The sequence below is a fragment of the Xylocopa sonorina genome, chromosome 6 (assembly GCF_050948175.1).
Source record: "Xylocopa sonorina isolate GNS202 chromosome 6, iyXylSono1_principal, whole genome shotgun sequence".
Lineage (NCBI taxonomy): Eukaryota > Metazoa > Arthropoda > Insecta > Hymenoptera > Apidae > Xylocopa > Xylocopa sonorina.
This window is the reverse complement of record NC_135198.1, coordinates 2,072,612-2,088,658: the sequence shown is the minus strand read 5'-3', so window position 1 is coordinate 2,088,658 and position 16,047 is coordinate 2,072,612. Positions and strand designations below refer to the sequence as shown.

At 33.0% G+C, this 16,047-nt stretch overlaps 4 protein-coding genes across 6 annotated transcripts; 3 read left to right on the top strand and 1 right to left on the bottom strand.

Moving 5' to 3' along the window:
- Positions 1-4,728: 4,728 nt before the first annotated feature.
- Positions 4,729-5,535, top strand: LOC143424959 (thioredoxin, mitochondrial). Its single transcript, XM_076897371.1, has 3 exons — positions 4,729-5,052; positions 5,115-5,238; positions 5,317-5,535. The coding sequence occupies exons 1-3, from the start codon at positions 4,880-4,882 to the stop codon at positions 5,428-5,430; spliced, it is 411 nt and encodes a 136-aa protein (XP_076753486.1). The 5' UTR covers positions 4,729-4,879; the 3' UTR covers positions 5,431-5,535.
- Positions 5,536-5,661: 126 nt separating this feature from the next.
- On the bottom strand, positions 5,662-10,019 carry LOC143424960 (uncharacterized). The gene is made up of 8 exons (XM_076897372.1): positions 9,143-10,019; positions 8,762-9,038; positions 8,498-8,690; positions 8,316-8,430; positions 8,008-8,175; positions 6,466-6,715; positions 6,207-6,384; positions 5,662-6,123 (listed from the first exon to the last, which is right to left on the bottom strand). The coding sequence occupies exons 1-8, from the start codon at positions 9,936-9,938 to the stop codon at positions 5,848-5,850; spliced, it is 2,253 nt and encodes a 750-aa protein (XP_076753487.1). The 5' UTR covers positions 9,939-10,019; the 3' UTR covers positions 5,662-5,847.
- LOC143424958 (uncharacterized) lies at positions 6,763-8,717 on the top strand. 2 transcript variants are annotated; one of them, XM_076897370.1, is made up of 3 exons: positions 6,763-7,397; positions 7,577-7,948; positions 8,494-8,717. In XM_076897370.1, the coding sequence occupies exons 1-2, from the start codon at positions 7,291-7,293 to the stop codon at positions 7,905-7,907; spliced, it is 438 nt and encodes a 145-aa protein (XP_076753485.1). In that variant the 5' UTR covers positions 6,763-7,290; the 3' UTR covers positions 7,908-7,948; positions 8,494-8,717. The 2 variants fall into 2 exon arrangements, with proteins under 2 accessions (XP_076753485.1, XP_076753484.1); XM_076897369.1 differs by lacking the exon at positions 8,494-8,717 and having other exon boundaries at positions 6,779-7,111; positions 7,207-7,397; positions 7,577-8,002.
- Positions 10,020-10,264: 245 nt separating the features above from the next.
- LOC143424350 (thioredoxin domain-containing protein 11) lies at positions 10,265-15,101 on the top strand. Of its 2 annotated transcripts, XM_076896361.1 has the most exons (10): positions 10,265-10,796; positions 11,004-11,214; positions 11,465-11,695; positions 11,776-11,982; positions 12,100-12,297; positions 12,367-12,800; positions 12,861-13,170; positions 13,237-13,467; positions 13,560-13,753; positions 13,818-15,101. In XM_076896361.1, the coding sequence occupies exons 1-10, from the start codon at positions 10,585-10,587 to the stop codon at positions 14,314-14,316; spliced, it is 2,727 nt and encodes a 908-aa protein (XP_076752476.1). In that variant the 5' UTR covers positions 10,265-10,584; the 3' UTR covers positions 14,317-15,101. The 2 variants fall into 2 exon arrangements, with proteins under 2 accessions (XP_076752476.1, XP_076752475.1); XM_076896360.1 differs by having other exon boundaries at positions 12,367-13,170.
- Positions 15,102-16,047: the final 946 nt, after the last annotated feature.

Sequence of the window (16,047 nt, the reverse complement as noted above, 5' to 3'; positions counted from 1 at the left end):
AACCGGTGTCCTGCGGTAATCTTATTGATTTCAGAACGTAAGAAACTTTGCAAAAGGAGATTGACTGCTGATAAATTCTTTTCTTCAAAGTCACGTAACAGAAAAGCCGGTCGAGAATCGCTGACCAACTAGCTGGTCATAATAGGGCAAACGAGCACGTTTGCAAACGTTGGGCGTGTTAACTTTCCGATTGGATCATTACCGGTTCGGAGCCCAAAGCGAGAGAGAGGATTCGACCGTTTCTAGAGATTTTCACGCTTCACCGGTGCACGCAGACTGTTTAATCAAATTGAACGACGTTTCGTGAGAGGCTACGTAACGCGCGGGAAATATTCAGTGAGTTCCAATTTCGAGGTAGCTCCGTTGCTTCTGATTACCAGTAAGCAATTTAATAACTCACCCTTAATTTCTAATTTCGCTTCTTCCGAATTAAATTATATATTTCGATCCGGGGGAATTCATTGCTGGAAATAGAGAATATTTAATCAAATTTCAGAAATCATAAACTACAAATATTTGTAAGAAAAATTGAAATATTGACAAGAATGTTACTTTTAGTAAAAGTACTTTCCTCCTGCAAACTCTATACTGATTTCTAAAAGTAACCAGAAGATCAAGTCAACTAGAAATAAGCGTCTGAGGACATACTAATCAATATTAACTTGGTCAGAGACAAAAAATTGGAATGCTTGGTTCTCAACCAGTTTAGTGCTAGACAGTGCGATCACGCTCCTCCTGGTCTATTCAAAAGTGCCAACTATTCGACGAGAAGAGCCAAATTGACTGCACGCTGGACATTCGGAAAGATGGCGCAGCAACAGTGACGCAAGATTCTTTATTCATAAGTAGAATAATAATGTCATCGTCCTGCTTGGAACTTGAGACATAGAAATTGAGAAGCCCCATCGCGCAGCTTGGGACTTTGAGGCGTAGAAACTGCAAAGTGCTCCCGGCATCTTTGAATATAGAAATTCAGGAGCGTTGCCGCGCTCCATAGCACTGTTCGATTTGATCCCTCCAAAAGTCCGTGGCACTCAAACGGAAATTAAAGGATTTCTGCAGAACCTAGAACGCATTTTCTCGGGAGCAGTGGGTCATCTATTCTAGTCAGCATGATGTAGACCAGATGAAATCCTAGATCGACGGTTACCATAACAACCAACGGCTCTCCTTTTATTATCTTCGTACCCCAATACCGCAGTATCCCTGCTGGACCCCCTATCTGTTAGGTTCCCTATGATTACAGGCCCAAGTTCCTCTATTCAGAACCCCCGATGTTCTATTTTTTCAAGAGGCTTTTCTATTCTGCCACCTCGCCCCAACGATTTATCGACAGATTTCGTTTCGCCAATCTAATGAAAGAAACGTAATATCGATTCGTAGACCGGTAATAACATTTCAACTCATATTTGCGACAGGCTCTATCCTCACGAATTTCCTGCCGATTCCCTCGATTAATGGGGTTAAAATGAAAGTGCAAGTAGTTTTGCGTAAAACAATGAAGCGTCGAAGGAAATCCGTGATAATTTTGTTCGTTCCATTTCAGCTTTTTACAGTTTTATTTTTGTAAAAAAGAAATATAATATTTTCACGAAATTCAATACCGAAGAACTTGAATTTAGTTTTTCATCTAATTAAATATCGTAAGTTGGAAAAACAAGTAGAAATATAATGTGCTTATCTGATTTTCTAGCACGATCGCCGTTCACAAAATTGTAACACTTTGAAGAATATTCCCCGCTAGTTCTCGACCTGAAACTGCAAATGAATACCGAGCACCTCAGGCATCAAACATTGCGAAGAGAAACAAGAACGAAGAAAAATTGTCTCATAGCCTTGCACTACGTGAGTCCACTTTTAAAGAAGGTATTCGCGATGTATTTTCGTTGTAGCTAGCATCGTTACACGTGCATAGAAGGAAATAACTTGCTGTTCTTGCGCAACACGCAAACGGACAAGAACGTGTTGTTCCTTGGCGAGAAAATACGGCACGCGGTTGCTCGCCTAAAACATATTCCTCGGATTAGGAACGTGATCGTTGAACGCATGAAAAAGGTATAAAGACAAAGATAGTCAAGACCTTGAAAACAAAAAACCGTTCCAGTTATTTAAAAAAAATCAACTTGTGACTTTTAATTCTGCCTTCAGCAAAATGACAGGCATCGTGATTCTATTCATAAGTCTATGAAATGCCAAAGTGCCAAAAATAAAATGTCTCGATGTCGCTGAAAAAATTATTAGAAACAAATACAATCAATGAGTAACAGATCGCCTGGATTCTATTAAGTAATTCGCAGAAGTTTATAAATATGAAAATCGTGACTAAGATCGTTCGCGATGCAGAAGGATATGACTAATAATGCATATTACGTTTCATTGATCTTACCGCAATTGTGCTTACGCCTTCGACGAATAATTGAAATCGATTCTTGTGCTCCCCTTTACGCATAGTACGCCTATCATGTGACCGTGGTAGAACAAATTAGTCCGCAATTTTGTGTGTTCTTTTTTGGTCTATTATTAGATGTAATGTAATGACGAATAGAAAAATATCGTGCAGTTTTGCATCGCGAACTGAATGCTGCATAATTTTATTACTACACTTCGCGCTTGCATTGCATAATAAGCATGAGACATAAATATTTCAAATTCACATTGAAAGAAATTCTGTTTTGGTATAATAAAAGTGGCATATAAATATATTTGGTGTATATATATATATATATATATATATATATATATATATATATATATATATATATATATATATATATTTTCTTTATAGTGCTTGTTTAAAATAAATTGGACCATGTAGTAATGACTCAGTATGTCAATGATTAAATCGGTACATGAACTTGTGACAAATTATTGCAACATAGTTAACAGGTGAAACTGAATCAATTCAGACTCTAGACTTTGACTAAAGGATAATTGTCATCGTCAGTAGTTTCCTTACGATTATCACGTGGCATGAAAATTCTTTATGTAATCTACTTCTTCGTGCTTTGCGACACAGGATATAGTTACGAAAACAGTAGATTTTCTCCGTGGGAAATTATACGTCTTAGAGTCAGAACAGCACGACATAACACGAGAGACAAACGCCTTTCCTGTTGACTGGAACAAAATTGCGACATACTTTCAATGTTATTTAACTTAAGTTCCTTGCTCAAGTCTTTTGGATTCTCTTTGTGATTGTCACAAAATCATCAATTTTTAATTCTATACAATGAAAATAATATTTATAAACAAAAAAATTCGACTGATCGTAGAAAAGGGAGTAATTACTTTAAATCTTCCAACTTCCCGCTTTTATTCAAATAACGCTTACCATAACATTATCCTGATTTATTTACAGCAATTATTCTTCTTTACTTTTTAAATGAAAATCAGATTAGCCGATTATATCAATAAAATAAAAGAATAGAAAATTCAGTGTGAATGTTAATATTCACATGTTAAATGGCATTGGTTTTATATACACAAAACCATTAACGAAGTAATTAAACGCGCGCGTAATTACCAGATTGTAAACAGTCATTGAAAGATACAATTAAGGATACGGCCTATAATAGATTTTAATGCATTATATGCATATGCGTGTATGTAGCTCTTCCGTATTTCTAGACATAGATACTGTGTTCATCTTGTGTGTTCTAATGCCTTAACGCGTGTTCGAAGGTTTTCAACGAGATCGAAATTCGAGAATTGGAAATGAGTCGTTAACTTTGTCGATTTAAATTCATCAAGATCGGTACATTAAAAGGTCGTTTAAATGGAAAATGCAATAGCATTCCCTTAGACAATTCCCGCTGGGTCGAATATGATTGACTATAACAAGGTTTGCGATACTATTTACAAGTTTATGGTTCGGACAGTGGCGGCTCGCATATAAGCACTGTGGAACTACCTATTTCCATTTGATATTATCAATAACGTTTACTATAATTAGTCTTCGTTTCTTTAATTCTTTCTTTATACTTCTATAATATATAATCCTTAAGCCTAATGTCAGTAGCCATCCCCCAGTTTATGAAAGAGATAGAAAAATCTTTGTATAGAACAGAGCGTTTCACAGTTCTAGTGGCGTAATGTTTGGCTGCTGCGCGCGACGCTGCGAGGTAGAGAGAGAGCACTGGCGCTCTCACAGTGCCGACCTTGACGTGCTAGTGGAAAATTTTCTAAAACAGTATACTCTCATTAATTTTAGCTACGAACCGTTACCAGGCTTGAAACTTAATTTACGATTAAAGTTACGACTTCTACATAAATTTTGTTTCCGTTAAAGAACGTTTGTTTATTTATGTGTAGAAATAATAAATTATAATTCTTTAATAAAGCACTTCCGGAATTATATGTTTATATAAAAATATATAGATAGTATATCATTATGAGCAGAATATGTTGACATTTTGAAAGAAATAAAGAAAGAACAATCTGGATACATACATACATTTAACTAAAGTTTATAACAATTTATGTTTTGCAATAGTATTTAGGGTGAACACATGTGTATATATGTATGATGTATGCACAATCAGTCACAGTTCTTTAATTATTCATGGATATTTATATTTTATTAAATAACATTTTGTATGGAAAATATATTATTAATTTTGCTATGTTTTGAGAAATAAAATTGCTACAAAGAGAATATTAGGAAAATGAAATAGGGGAATGATAAAAATACAAACAATCTCTATTTAAATTATAATGTTGGCTAGCTGTATCACACTGACGCAATCCATAGTACGATAGTCTTTAATACAAGATTTTAGGTTAGAATTGGGAAAATTGTTGCAGCGTTTCAAAATCTATTTGTGATACATCTCTACTTCCGATATCATAGAAATTACTCGTTTAGTAACGAAAGTTGAAAATGTTGCGGGCTGGTATAAGAACCGTACGTACTGCTTTAGGAAGCAGATATTTTGCGAATGCACCGGCGCAGGAGCAAGCAATTTCAACTGCTTTTAAAGTCCAAGATCCAAAAGATTTTAACGATCGCGTGAAAAACTCTAAAGTTCCTGTGATCATTGATTTTTTCGCAACGTACGTAAATGCTCGCTGTCGAACGATAATACAAATGATACAGTATGTAATTCCTGTCATAGGTGGTGCAATCCATGTCGTATGCTTACACCACGCATAGAGTCAGTGATTGCAGAGAAACAGGGAAAAGTTCTACTGGCAAAAGTTGATATAGATGAAAACAGTGATCTTGCATTAGATTATGAGGTGATCTATTAATTCATTTCTTTACGTCACATGATTTTTTACTCCAACAAAAGTAACAAAAATTAATTATCTACATAGGTTGGATCTGTACCTGTACTGATTGCGATGAAGGATGGAAAAGTGTTAGACAGAATTGTTGGTCTCCAAGATGTAGATAAACTTAAACAATTTGTAGATAAGTATACAGAATAATGTAGGATATTTTAATTGTAATTTGTTATGGGATAATTTTGTAGTCTCTGTCGATAGAGTATTTGTATATTATATATGAAAGTAAGAGAGAGAGAGAGAGAGAGAGAGAAATAGAGAGATTATCATCAGTATGCAATGCAATGTATAATCTGCAGATTATACAAATTTTCAATTCTTTAAAAGTTTAATATACATATACAGGTATATATATAAAAATGGGGATCTGTTAAATAAATTATTTTCATGTAATAAACATTAATTTAATCATTCAATTATATATAAAGATTTAATATAAATACATAAATTTATCAATGTATATCTGATGAATGAAAAACATTGACAAATAATATATAAAAAAAATATTTGCTTGCAATAAAAACATCAAACAATTATTCATTTAGAACAATTGTAAGCTAATTAGGTCTCAGTAGGCAAAGCTTGTAAAAGTTTCCTTGCTCTTTGATAAGCAATAGATTCCATTTCATCTTTGTTTTCTTCATCTTCTTCTACTTTCCTTATAACATCCATACCTTTCTTTAATAATTGTTCTCTTGCCATACCTTTACATCCTTCAAAATATTCCAAAACTGTTGGGAAAATATCATCTGGTATAGAAGTTTCATCTAGTAAATTATCAATCAACCAAATTTGCCGCAATTTCTCAAACTTCCATTCACTTCGTGCATACTTCCACTGCAAGTAAAAATTTCATGGCATGAGTACGAACAGCGTTTCAGTGCATTTTCAAACAAAATATAAAAAAATTTCTTAACCACCTTTGATACATAATTAAGTCCTTTCTTCATCGCTTCCATTTTACTGGCCATTCTTTTCTCATTTTCTTTTTTTTCAGCCTTTTCTTTTTTTAATTGCCTCTTAGAAGGCTGTTTTGGAGTCTTTGCATCAGTTTTATTACTCTCTTCTGTATCATCTAAATTACTTTCTATGTACCTACTAGTAACAAAAATTTCATTAACTTTGGACCATTCATTAAATATAAAAAAATGTTTAATTGTATTTAATAAAGTCATTTACTTTGTTTTCTTTTTTGGTGGTGTTTCTTCATCGCTTGATCCTTCTTCATCCTGATTTTTTCGCAGCTCCGCAAAATTATTCTCTTCCTCTATGCTTTCCGTTATTTCTTGTGAAGCGTCGCTTATAGTACTTGATTTTTGCTTCTTTTCTTTACGCTTTCTATGCTTCATGTTCTGCCTATTTAATTCCTCTATATTATTAGTGTCATTTCCCCAGCTATCAACATTGCTGCTTGTTGTATTTGTAACATCTAAAGAACATCAATTAAATATCTGTAGATTTCATTTTCTAAAAAATTCGTAATGCAGTTCATGTCATCATTATGCTGACAAAATGATTAAATCACCGAATTTAAATGAAGCCTGTTCAATAATCACCTTTCGATTTATATTTTATTTTCGTTCGTTTTCGCGATTTTGGATTCTTAACCTCAAACTTTGACGTGCTATCCGATCCCATAGTGTCATACAAATCAATTTAGTATTTTATGTACAAATATGTTTCTAAATTTATAATATTGCAACATTTAGTGTCTTAATAGGTTTTTCGTGGTTGATATTAGGTAGAAATTAAACGATAAGTATAAGTAAATATCTACTTTCAAAGTTATAGATAGTTGAGCATATGCGTGGACACTTCTACTTTTGTAAGAACATTAAATATCATCGAATAATATAAGATCATCAAAAGGACGCTAATTATAAATATTTTAATAATACAAGTTTATTTCTTTTTTACAAGGCAAAATTTAAAAAGGGAAATGATATAAGATATAATATGTATATATATTACTTATTATCGGTGAAAATAACACGTGAGAACTGAATGTTGTGTGTCGTTTACGCTTCCTTCTTACTTAGAGAAATGAAACACATAAAGTTAATTGAAACAGTGCTTAAACGTAGAAGCGATAGAATTCTATTACAAAAAAGGTATATACATGACTAGATAATATTTTTACCTTACATTACATTTTTTTTTAGTTACGTTAAACAAGGTTATGTCTACTTTTGTACTTTATTTGTTTAAATAAATAATAATTTCTGCTCATTTACATTTATTCTAAACATTTTCATATTTATATAAATAAATCATTTATCATGTCTTTTAGATGTCCCCTTTCGCAAATACCTCTTACCGCAAAATATTCCATTAAATCAAAGGGAAATGACGAATTTGATGAGTACGACAAGCCAATAAAATTTTCAACATCTAAGGCAGCAACATTTCCTGCTGCTTATACAACTGCGGATGCTCAAAATAAACCGTGGTATCAAGATATGGTCGTATCAGCGAGCTTAATAATTTTTATGATATACTTTTTTATAATGAGAGAAGAGAACGATATCGATGAAAATATGATAAAAAATATACCGGTCGAGGTTCTGGAGCAAATTTATGGAAAAGCTGAGGTTGAAAAATACAAAAAGAAATTTGGTTAAAATGATGTAGTTTTATTTTTATAATTAGTATGTATACGAAAGTATTTCTCTAGTTTTGAAATGTAAATAAATATTTATTATAGTGGATATAACAATTCACCCCATACAATGTTATTTATAATCTTACTCCATTCTATGGACGGATGATGATTAATTGTATCTGGTATACATTTATCCCATGTGTGATACCAGGATGCTACAACCATTGTCATTAATAATATTATTGGTTCATCCTTTCTGTGTGAATGTATTGTAATATTAACAATACCTAAACATAGAAATGATATAATTTCTAAATACTGATGTTCTGATGACTGATGTTCAATATATTACTAATATTAATAGTAATATTCAATTGATATTATTTGCATTAATATTATTATTAATATAAAAAGATACTATACTTACTTCTGGTACTATAAGAGTGAAGTAACCATTTATAAAATGTAAATAAGGGCACAACTTGAAGGTAAAATTTCATTCTTATTAAAAAACCCCCAAAACTAATCAATGCTAATCTGAGCTGTAAGATAAAATTATATTAAATTTTGAATCGTAACTGAAATCTAAACGCATTATTTTTTAGATACCATAGTAAATACTGCATAATAAACCCAAGTTGTCGGCATAAGAAATAGTAAAATGGTAAATAATAGAGTTCCTACAAATAGTTGATCTGGTTGATATTGACAAGAATCTACCCTTTCTCTTAATGGATTCTTCTTTTTACCCAAAAATAGTCTAAATAAACCAGTAATTCCTTTCAGTTGCATATTGAAAAGTCTAATAAAAAAATTGCATTAATAGTGATCGTATGTTAGTAGTTTCTAAAATAATTTCTGTCCTTTTAATACCTTGTTGCATATACATAAATGCAATAGGCATGAAAGCTGACAAGTGCTAAAAGGTCAGCAGCTATTGCTATTTGAAATGTAATGCCAAGCTTTCCTAACAATACCAATACTTCAAATGCAAAATCCATCACTGGTCTTATAAATATTAAGAAAGTCCACCACATGTGTATATGGTATAGAAAGAATTTTCCAAGTATATTGTTTAACGCAAGATTCAATTTTAATCCAGCTGGTGCGCCCATTAACCAGTGTATTAGATCTTTCAAAAATGTTACCACTTTCTGTAAATTATTTAAAATTATTTGAAATTATTTAAATTGAATGTATTCCAATATTTGGTATCTCATTAATTTAATAATAACTTCAACGTGAATTTTTAACTTGCCTCTGCGTTATTCAAGAGTATTTGAGACGGAGATGTATACTCAAAGTAATATAACAACAATCGCAATATAAATATTCCCAATAACATATCTATTATTAATGCGAAAGCATAGTTGCCAGTTTTCAATGTAAACTTTTTGTTTTTTATTATGGTAATTAACATCCATTTAACATTCTCTAACCATCCGTTAATGTGTAAACCAAGAAAAGAGTACTTTAAAATTGGTAGTAACTTGTTGGTCACTTTACTAAGAAAAAGGATTGGATAAAAGTATAAAAACATGTGATACACTAGGAAAGTCTCTTTTATATAAGTGCATTTCCCCTTTCTCAGTATTTCTTTTTTTACTTCTTTATTCTGTAGTATTCTCATTAACTCATAAAAATGATCGCCGGACATTGCTTTTTGAGCAAACAACTCTGTTTCTTTTAAAGCTAATTGATCGTATACTATAATGACTGTATGACAGTGTAAAGTAAGAATCTTCTTATTGTTGACAATAATCTCTTTTACGCTATAATCATAAATATTATCTTTGTTGGAGACCATAGGATGCAAACGTATATCGATCCAATCAAAATACTTTTTATCTAAGTATCCTCTATCTTCCGTGCCAGAATAATAACCAATTATATTGGCACATTTCATCATTTCTATATTATCCACCTTGCATACACCAATGACGTAGAATTTTTTAACCTCTGCATTATCATCGTATACTGTTTTACCAAACATATATCCAGGCTTCTCTTTGCAAAGCCTGCTTGGTAAAAAGATCAATAAACTTTTCATTACGAATGCCTTTACAGTTTTTTATTGATTATTAAATAACACTGAAATACAATCATTACATTTGTAACAAAAACATTGCACACGTATCACAAGACGTACGTGCGCGCGTGCACTTATTCTTTATTTGCGTACAGATTTTCAGTGGTGCTCAATATTAGTTCCGTATTGCTTGACATGACAATCGATAGTGCCATAAAAATAGCGAGAAATTTGTTTATGGGAAGGTAAACCTGACGGTAAAAAATATTTCTAATTTGTTAATTTCTGATCATCGTTAGCGATGAGATTTCAATTTACAGTCGATATCCTGCGATAGTAGCTAACCTGGCACGCAATAATTCAAACAGATACCGAAAGATATCGCAAAAACCCACTCCTGTTCTCCGCTGCTCGAATAAGCTGAGCCAATGGTTAATCTTTCACGTCGTGTATTAACGATATGTTGACAAGCGGTCAGCTGTTTCCGGTTTATAAAAATACAGGTGGTTCAATAGAAATCCTCGAAAAGCCCGGCTAATTATATTTAATTAAATAAACATCAGCCAGCCCGTATGACAGTGACGGGATAAACAAGGCGTGTGTGTGTGATGAGGCTTTAAAGCGCGGCACTTTTTCACCCCTTAATATCCCTTTGATTTAACGGATAATGTTGAAGGAAGAGGTTGAAACGAACACGCCGAGAAATGGTGATAACCAGCACGTTATACCGGACTCAGGAAGTAACGACGTGGCTAAGGAGTCGCATCAGAAGCTCGCGGTAGAAGAAAGACTGGCCAACAAGATGTTTTCGTACGCCAGAAAAATTACTCGCTTTTTCCTTGCAATCATCTTTACCGCCTTAGCAGCCCTCCATAGTTCGTAAGTTTTAGGTTATACAAATTATTTAACCAAAAATGAATTACAGTGTGGATGGTTTACACATAGACAGCATGTAACAGATGTTTCCATCATCTGTGAGCATAATGGAATACTAATTTTCTGGTAATAAAGACAAATCGTGTTTGTCTTTGTTAAGCGATATTTACTACTCCCAACACTTGTATTTACCCATTATCGTGTTTATAGGTCGCCCAAGGTATCGAAACCTCCGATGGCTAAACCGTTTTTTAATCAAAGCTCAATCGTCTTAGATTTTTACAAAGGGCATCTAGGGGCTATGATAGAAAGAGTTACGGAAGCAGATTTCAGTTTTGTTATGTATTATGCTCCATGGGACGCAGAGAGTCAAACTGTGCGTCAAGAATTTGAGAAAGTTGCTCAGTATTATCATTCAGAGGTACAAAAGATATTACTGAATTTAATATGATTTATATGTTACATTAATTTCTATTCAGAATTACATGGCACACGTAAGTTGCCCGTCTTATCTTGGCAGGCATTTAACCGTTTATTGATTAAAACTCTGTCAATGGTTCGCGCGTATGTATATATATATATATATAGATGTACAATATTCTGTAGTAGCGATACTTTGATTGCGTTAAATATAATGTTATTTTAACTAAAATATTTTTTATAATTTCTAGATCTTTTTTGCTGCTATTAATTGTTGGCATCCGAGCTCGGAATGTAGAATTCAATATAATAAAATACAAAGTTATCCGGTACTAATGCTTTACCCTTCAAGGGATTCTGGTGTGGAGTATAGGGGTATACGTACTTGGCCATACATGATAAGATTTCTAAATACAGTCATGAATCCAATTGTTAGGATAACGCATAAAGAACAATTAACATACCTACTTATGAACTATGATGTAAGTATAGAAAAATGGTTTACAACTTGGAATAGAATGTTACGAATAATGAATGAATGGATTATTTGTCATTGTTGTAGGCTGTGGTGGTAGGATATTTTAATTTCACTAGGTTAGATAAAACTCCTGGTTATAAAGAATTTTATAAAGCTGCTATAAGAGCGTTAGAAGAGGATCCTAATAGAGAACTAGTTTTTGCTATTGTTACTAGTGTATTGTCCAGTGAAACAGATTATAATATTTATAAATTTCCATCTGCAAATTTACTCATGTGGAGCGAGTCTGTAGTAAGTACACGATGTAGATCTTTTATATTTGTGTAGCAGTAAATACATTGGATACATAAAGCAGAAACATTTGCATATATAGCACGATTAAATGAGTTTGAGAATTGAAATGTGTAGAGGTATCCAGAAGACTCTGAATGGACTTCCGAAAACATATTAAATTGGGTTAGCAGTTCTATACATCAACAAGTTCTATGGCTGCAACCTCCAGGAGTAAAAGCAGTAACATTAGCACCATATTTGAAGGATGGGCCCGTGCTGTTCCTCTTCACACCTCGCAATCCTTTGCATCATGAGAATTACAATTATAACTTGGTGCGTAATATTGTAAACATAATAACGGTATCGAAAGGATATGTAATAAAAATTACATTGATCCTTTAGATCCGAGAAATTGGATTGGAGTATTATAATTGTGCAGATAATATCTTAGCTAAGGAGATGATTGAACGTCTTAGTTTGAAGCGTACTACCGCTATTACGAGACATTTCGAGAAAAATAAATTATGTGAAAAAGTTCTGAAGGAAAATGAAAGTCCGACAACTGAATCGACAATTAGTATTTCAATTCAAAGATGGATTAACAACAGTTGCTGTGCCAATGTTGTAATGAACAAATGTCTTCGATGTAAAAAGAACATACTGAGTGAAACAGAAACGTCCATTTGTAAGCTTGATCCTAGTAAACCTGATAACGTATGCAAAAGTGCAGACATTTTTAAAGTTTCTGCTATGGAGAATCAGCAAAAGAAGTATGAATTTTGCTGTAATCAAGATGATATGGCAGTAAAGAACCAAGAAGGACTTAAGCCTAAGAGGTACAACAAATTTTTGCTCTTGGTATTATTTTTTGTAGCTAATACGGTTCGTTATTCTAGCCAAAAGTACAAAACATTGGTGCTTACTACAAATGAAGAAGATGATCGATCTGCACGTGCAATAAAACAAGCACACTTAAAATCAGACTGTAAAAAATGGATAACGGGAAACAAATATCATCAGCCTATATTTCCGCGAGATAATCCGAAACATTCGAATATAAATTTAACGAAAACAGTGTGCAAAGTCAATAAAACGTTGACACTAATAGCAATCGATAGTTTGCATTATTTTTATTTCGCGGAGGGTCTTGGTATAGATATTCTAAAAAGAAAAGATAAGACTGCTGTTGTTATATTAGATGTTGCTGTAAGTTTTACGACTACGGTAAATTTTTATTATTACCAATTATATTAATTCATAATCTCTTTTTAGCACGAGAGTCAATACACCATGCTGGAAGATTTTAATCGATATACACTTATACAATTTATAAATAATTATACACAAGGTTTTTTACAACGCACGTTACGCTCTAATAATTCAAAGCGTTTTGTGCAAAAGTTTAAAACTCAAGTTAATTGTAAAACAAAAAATGTACAAAGTATATGCATACCAGAATTAACTACTGAAACCTTCTTAAAAACTATTTTAGATCCAACAAAGGTAAATTAGAAGGAGAAACGAGGATGTATTATTGCAGAGATATGAAATATTTACTATAATTAACGGATATATTAAATTTAATGATTTTTCAGGATGTGGTTGTAATGTACCACTCTCCTTATTGTGCATTTTGTAGCGCAATATTTTATGTATACTTGACAGTAGCTCATTATTTGCGCGAAATGGATCATCTTTTATTCGTACGAGTAGACGGTGATAACAATGATTTACCGTGGGAATACAATATGAATCGATTTCCATCTATTCTCTTTTTTCCTGCCAAAAGGTAATTAAAATTGAATCGCTTGTGATCGTATTCCATAACAGTTTTTTCATCTTTATTGTTACAGAAAAGAGGATAGTACAGTGTATCCATTTTCTCTACCAGTAACTATACCGAATCTTGTTAACTTCATCTTGGCGAATTTGGATGGAGATTCGCATGTTGAAGCGCTTGTAAATATTTGTCAATCTGGGGCTGGAGAAGCTCCAAATGCGTGTATCGCTAGAACTCGTTGGCTGTGTCTAGATATCATTCAGCAATTGCTTCAAGATTATCGAAAGTTGATAAGACATATTAGTCTATTAGGGAGAATAAGTGCCAGGAACAGGCGAAAAATCATTTTATTGAAGTTGGCACACATTAAAGATATACATTTAATATTAGGTTCTACCATTGATCTTAAGGAAGATCAACGCAAAGTAAAACTTATCAGAAAAAATTATAGAAAATATTATAAAAATATTGAATCACTCGCATTAGATAGTAAAATAACTAGTACTCAATTGGAAGATTCTCTTCGCCAACAAAATGTTTCTGAGAGAAAAACAATTAAAAGCGAATTGTGATATCAATTTAACGATAGACTTTTTATTATGAATATTATTTCGCTTAAGTTCTTGTACGAGTTTATTCTAAATGTACGATATATACCTCGCAGATTTTATTTTACAAACGTAAAGCGTGTTCAGTTCAATTCTATGGATCATCGACAGATGAGTATCATGATTTATATAAGTGTTTTTGTGTTATTGCGAGATTGTATTAACACAGAAATGTTTCTTCGCAATTTCAATACGAAACATTCCCCTTTAAACAGTGCAAAAAGTTGTATATGGTACCATGCATAAATTGCTATGTACTTGTAAAAAGTGTACATTTATATCTTTTTATTTAAATTTTTATAACAATTTTGCACGAAAGAGATATTTATAGTTACTGTTCTAACATACATAGTAACACACTGATAAGACTATTTTTTTCAGTGCATCATGGTTCTATACAGGGAGTGTACGTACATTAGAATTACTCATCTCTGTTTAATATTTATGATGTTTTATGCTAAAACAGAGAAATGAAACTATTACTGTACCGCAATCGCGGAATAACAGGAAGCGTGTGACACATACGGTAAATTTTAATTTTCGAAAAATTTGACTACATTTTTCAGAATGTATAGCGCTTAGGAGGATCTAATTAAGCCCTCGGTTCTTTAATGTAAGGTAATAAGCTAATTTTTAATCTAATATGTTGTGTGATTTAAGCATACATTTACTAAAATGTATGTCACTTGTACAATTGTGTAAATACTGTTATACACGATAATAATAAAAACTATATGTTGGTATATAAAGATATTACAATGAGCTTGACAAAAAAATACTTTATTTATAAACGAGTTGGACAAAACGGGAGATTTATTTATTCTAATTATATACAATGTGTGTTTTGAATAAACAACCGTATGTTGGAGAGGAATCAATTGTTCGGGAATAACCGATAAGAGATATATTCAGAAGATATAGATTAGAATCTATGGGCTGCCGTATATCACAACCTTATACGTACGAAGATCAGATTAAACGTGTGATAAAATAGCGTGGGCCGAAAGTGGCCGATGGGTCGCGTAATCTTGCGTTAGTCATTCCCCCCGTTTGCCTGATTTATTTATGGGTTGGGCTACTTATCCGATGTAATGAAATTCCTAGTAAAGTGACGCGTGATAAGAAACCTGTTTCTTCCATCGATTTATTTGTTGATCTCTGATCAACACGTGACATTGAACCAAAGAGCCGCCAATTAAATTGTTTTTCATATTTTTCGACGTAACGCTACTAAAATACAATTATCTAACGCAAGCTCTACGAATACTCGATCTCGGTTTTCCACACGGGTGTTGTTATTATTGTTTCGCGAATCTCTCGCGCGCGATTAAATAAATCGATTTCCGTCTTGATGGCCACGTTCGGCCGCGGTTCGCCGTTTTGATCGAGGACTGCGGCCGGTTATCGTGCGATTCGTGATATAAAAGTACAGTTAGATTTTAGCAGGTGCATAGAAACGAGGAAAAGTATCTGTTACACGAGCGAGTTAACTACGCGACGCAATCTGAAAATTGGAACGTCTGTCACGGTTACCAAGACGAAGGGACGTAGAAGATCGTCCGAGGAACTCGAGAGGATAATCGAATCGCAGATCGAATTTGAAAACGCCGTGTAACGCCGTGTAACGCCGTGTAACGCCGTGCTCTCTTAACACTCGTATAGATTTCATCGGGGCATTCTTCGGTACGATTTAAT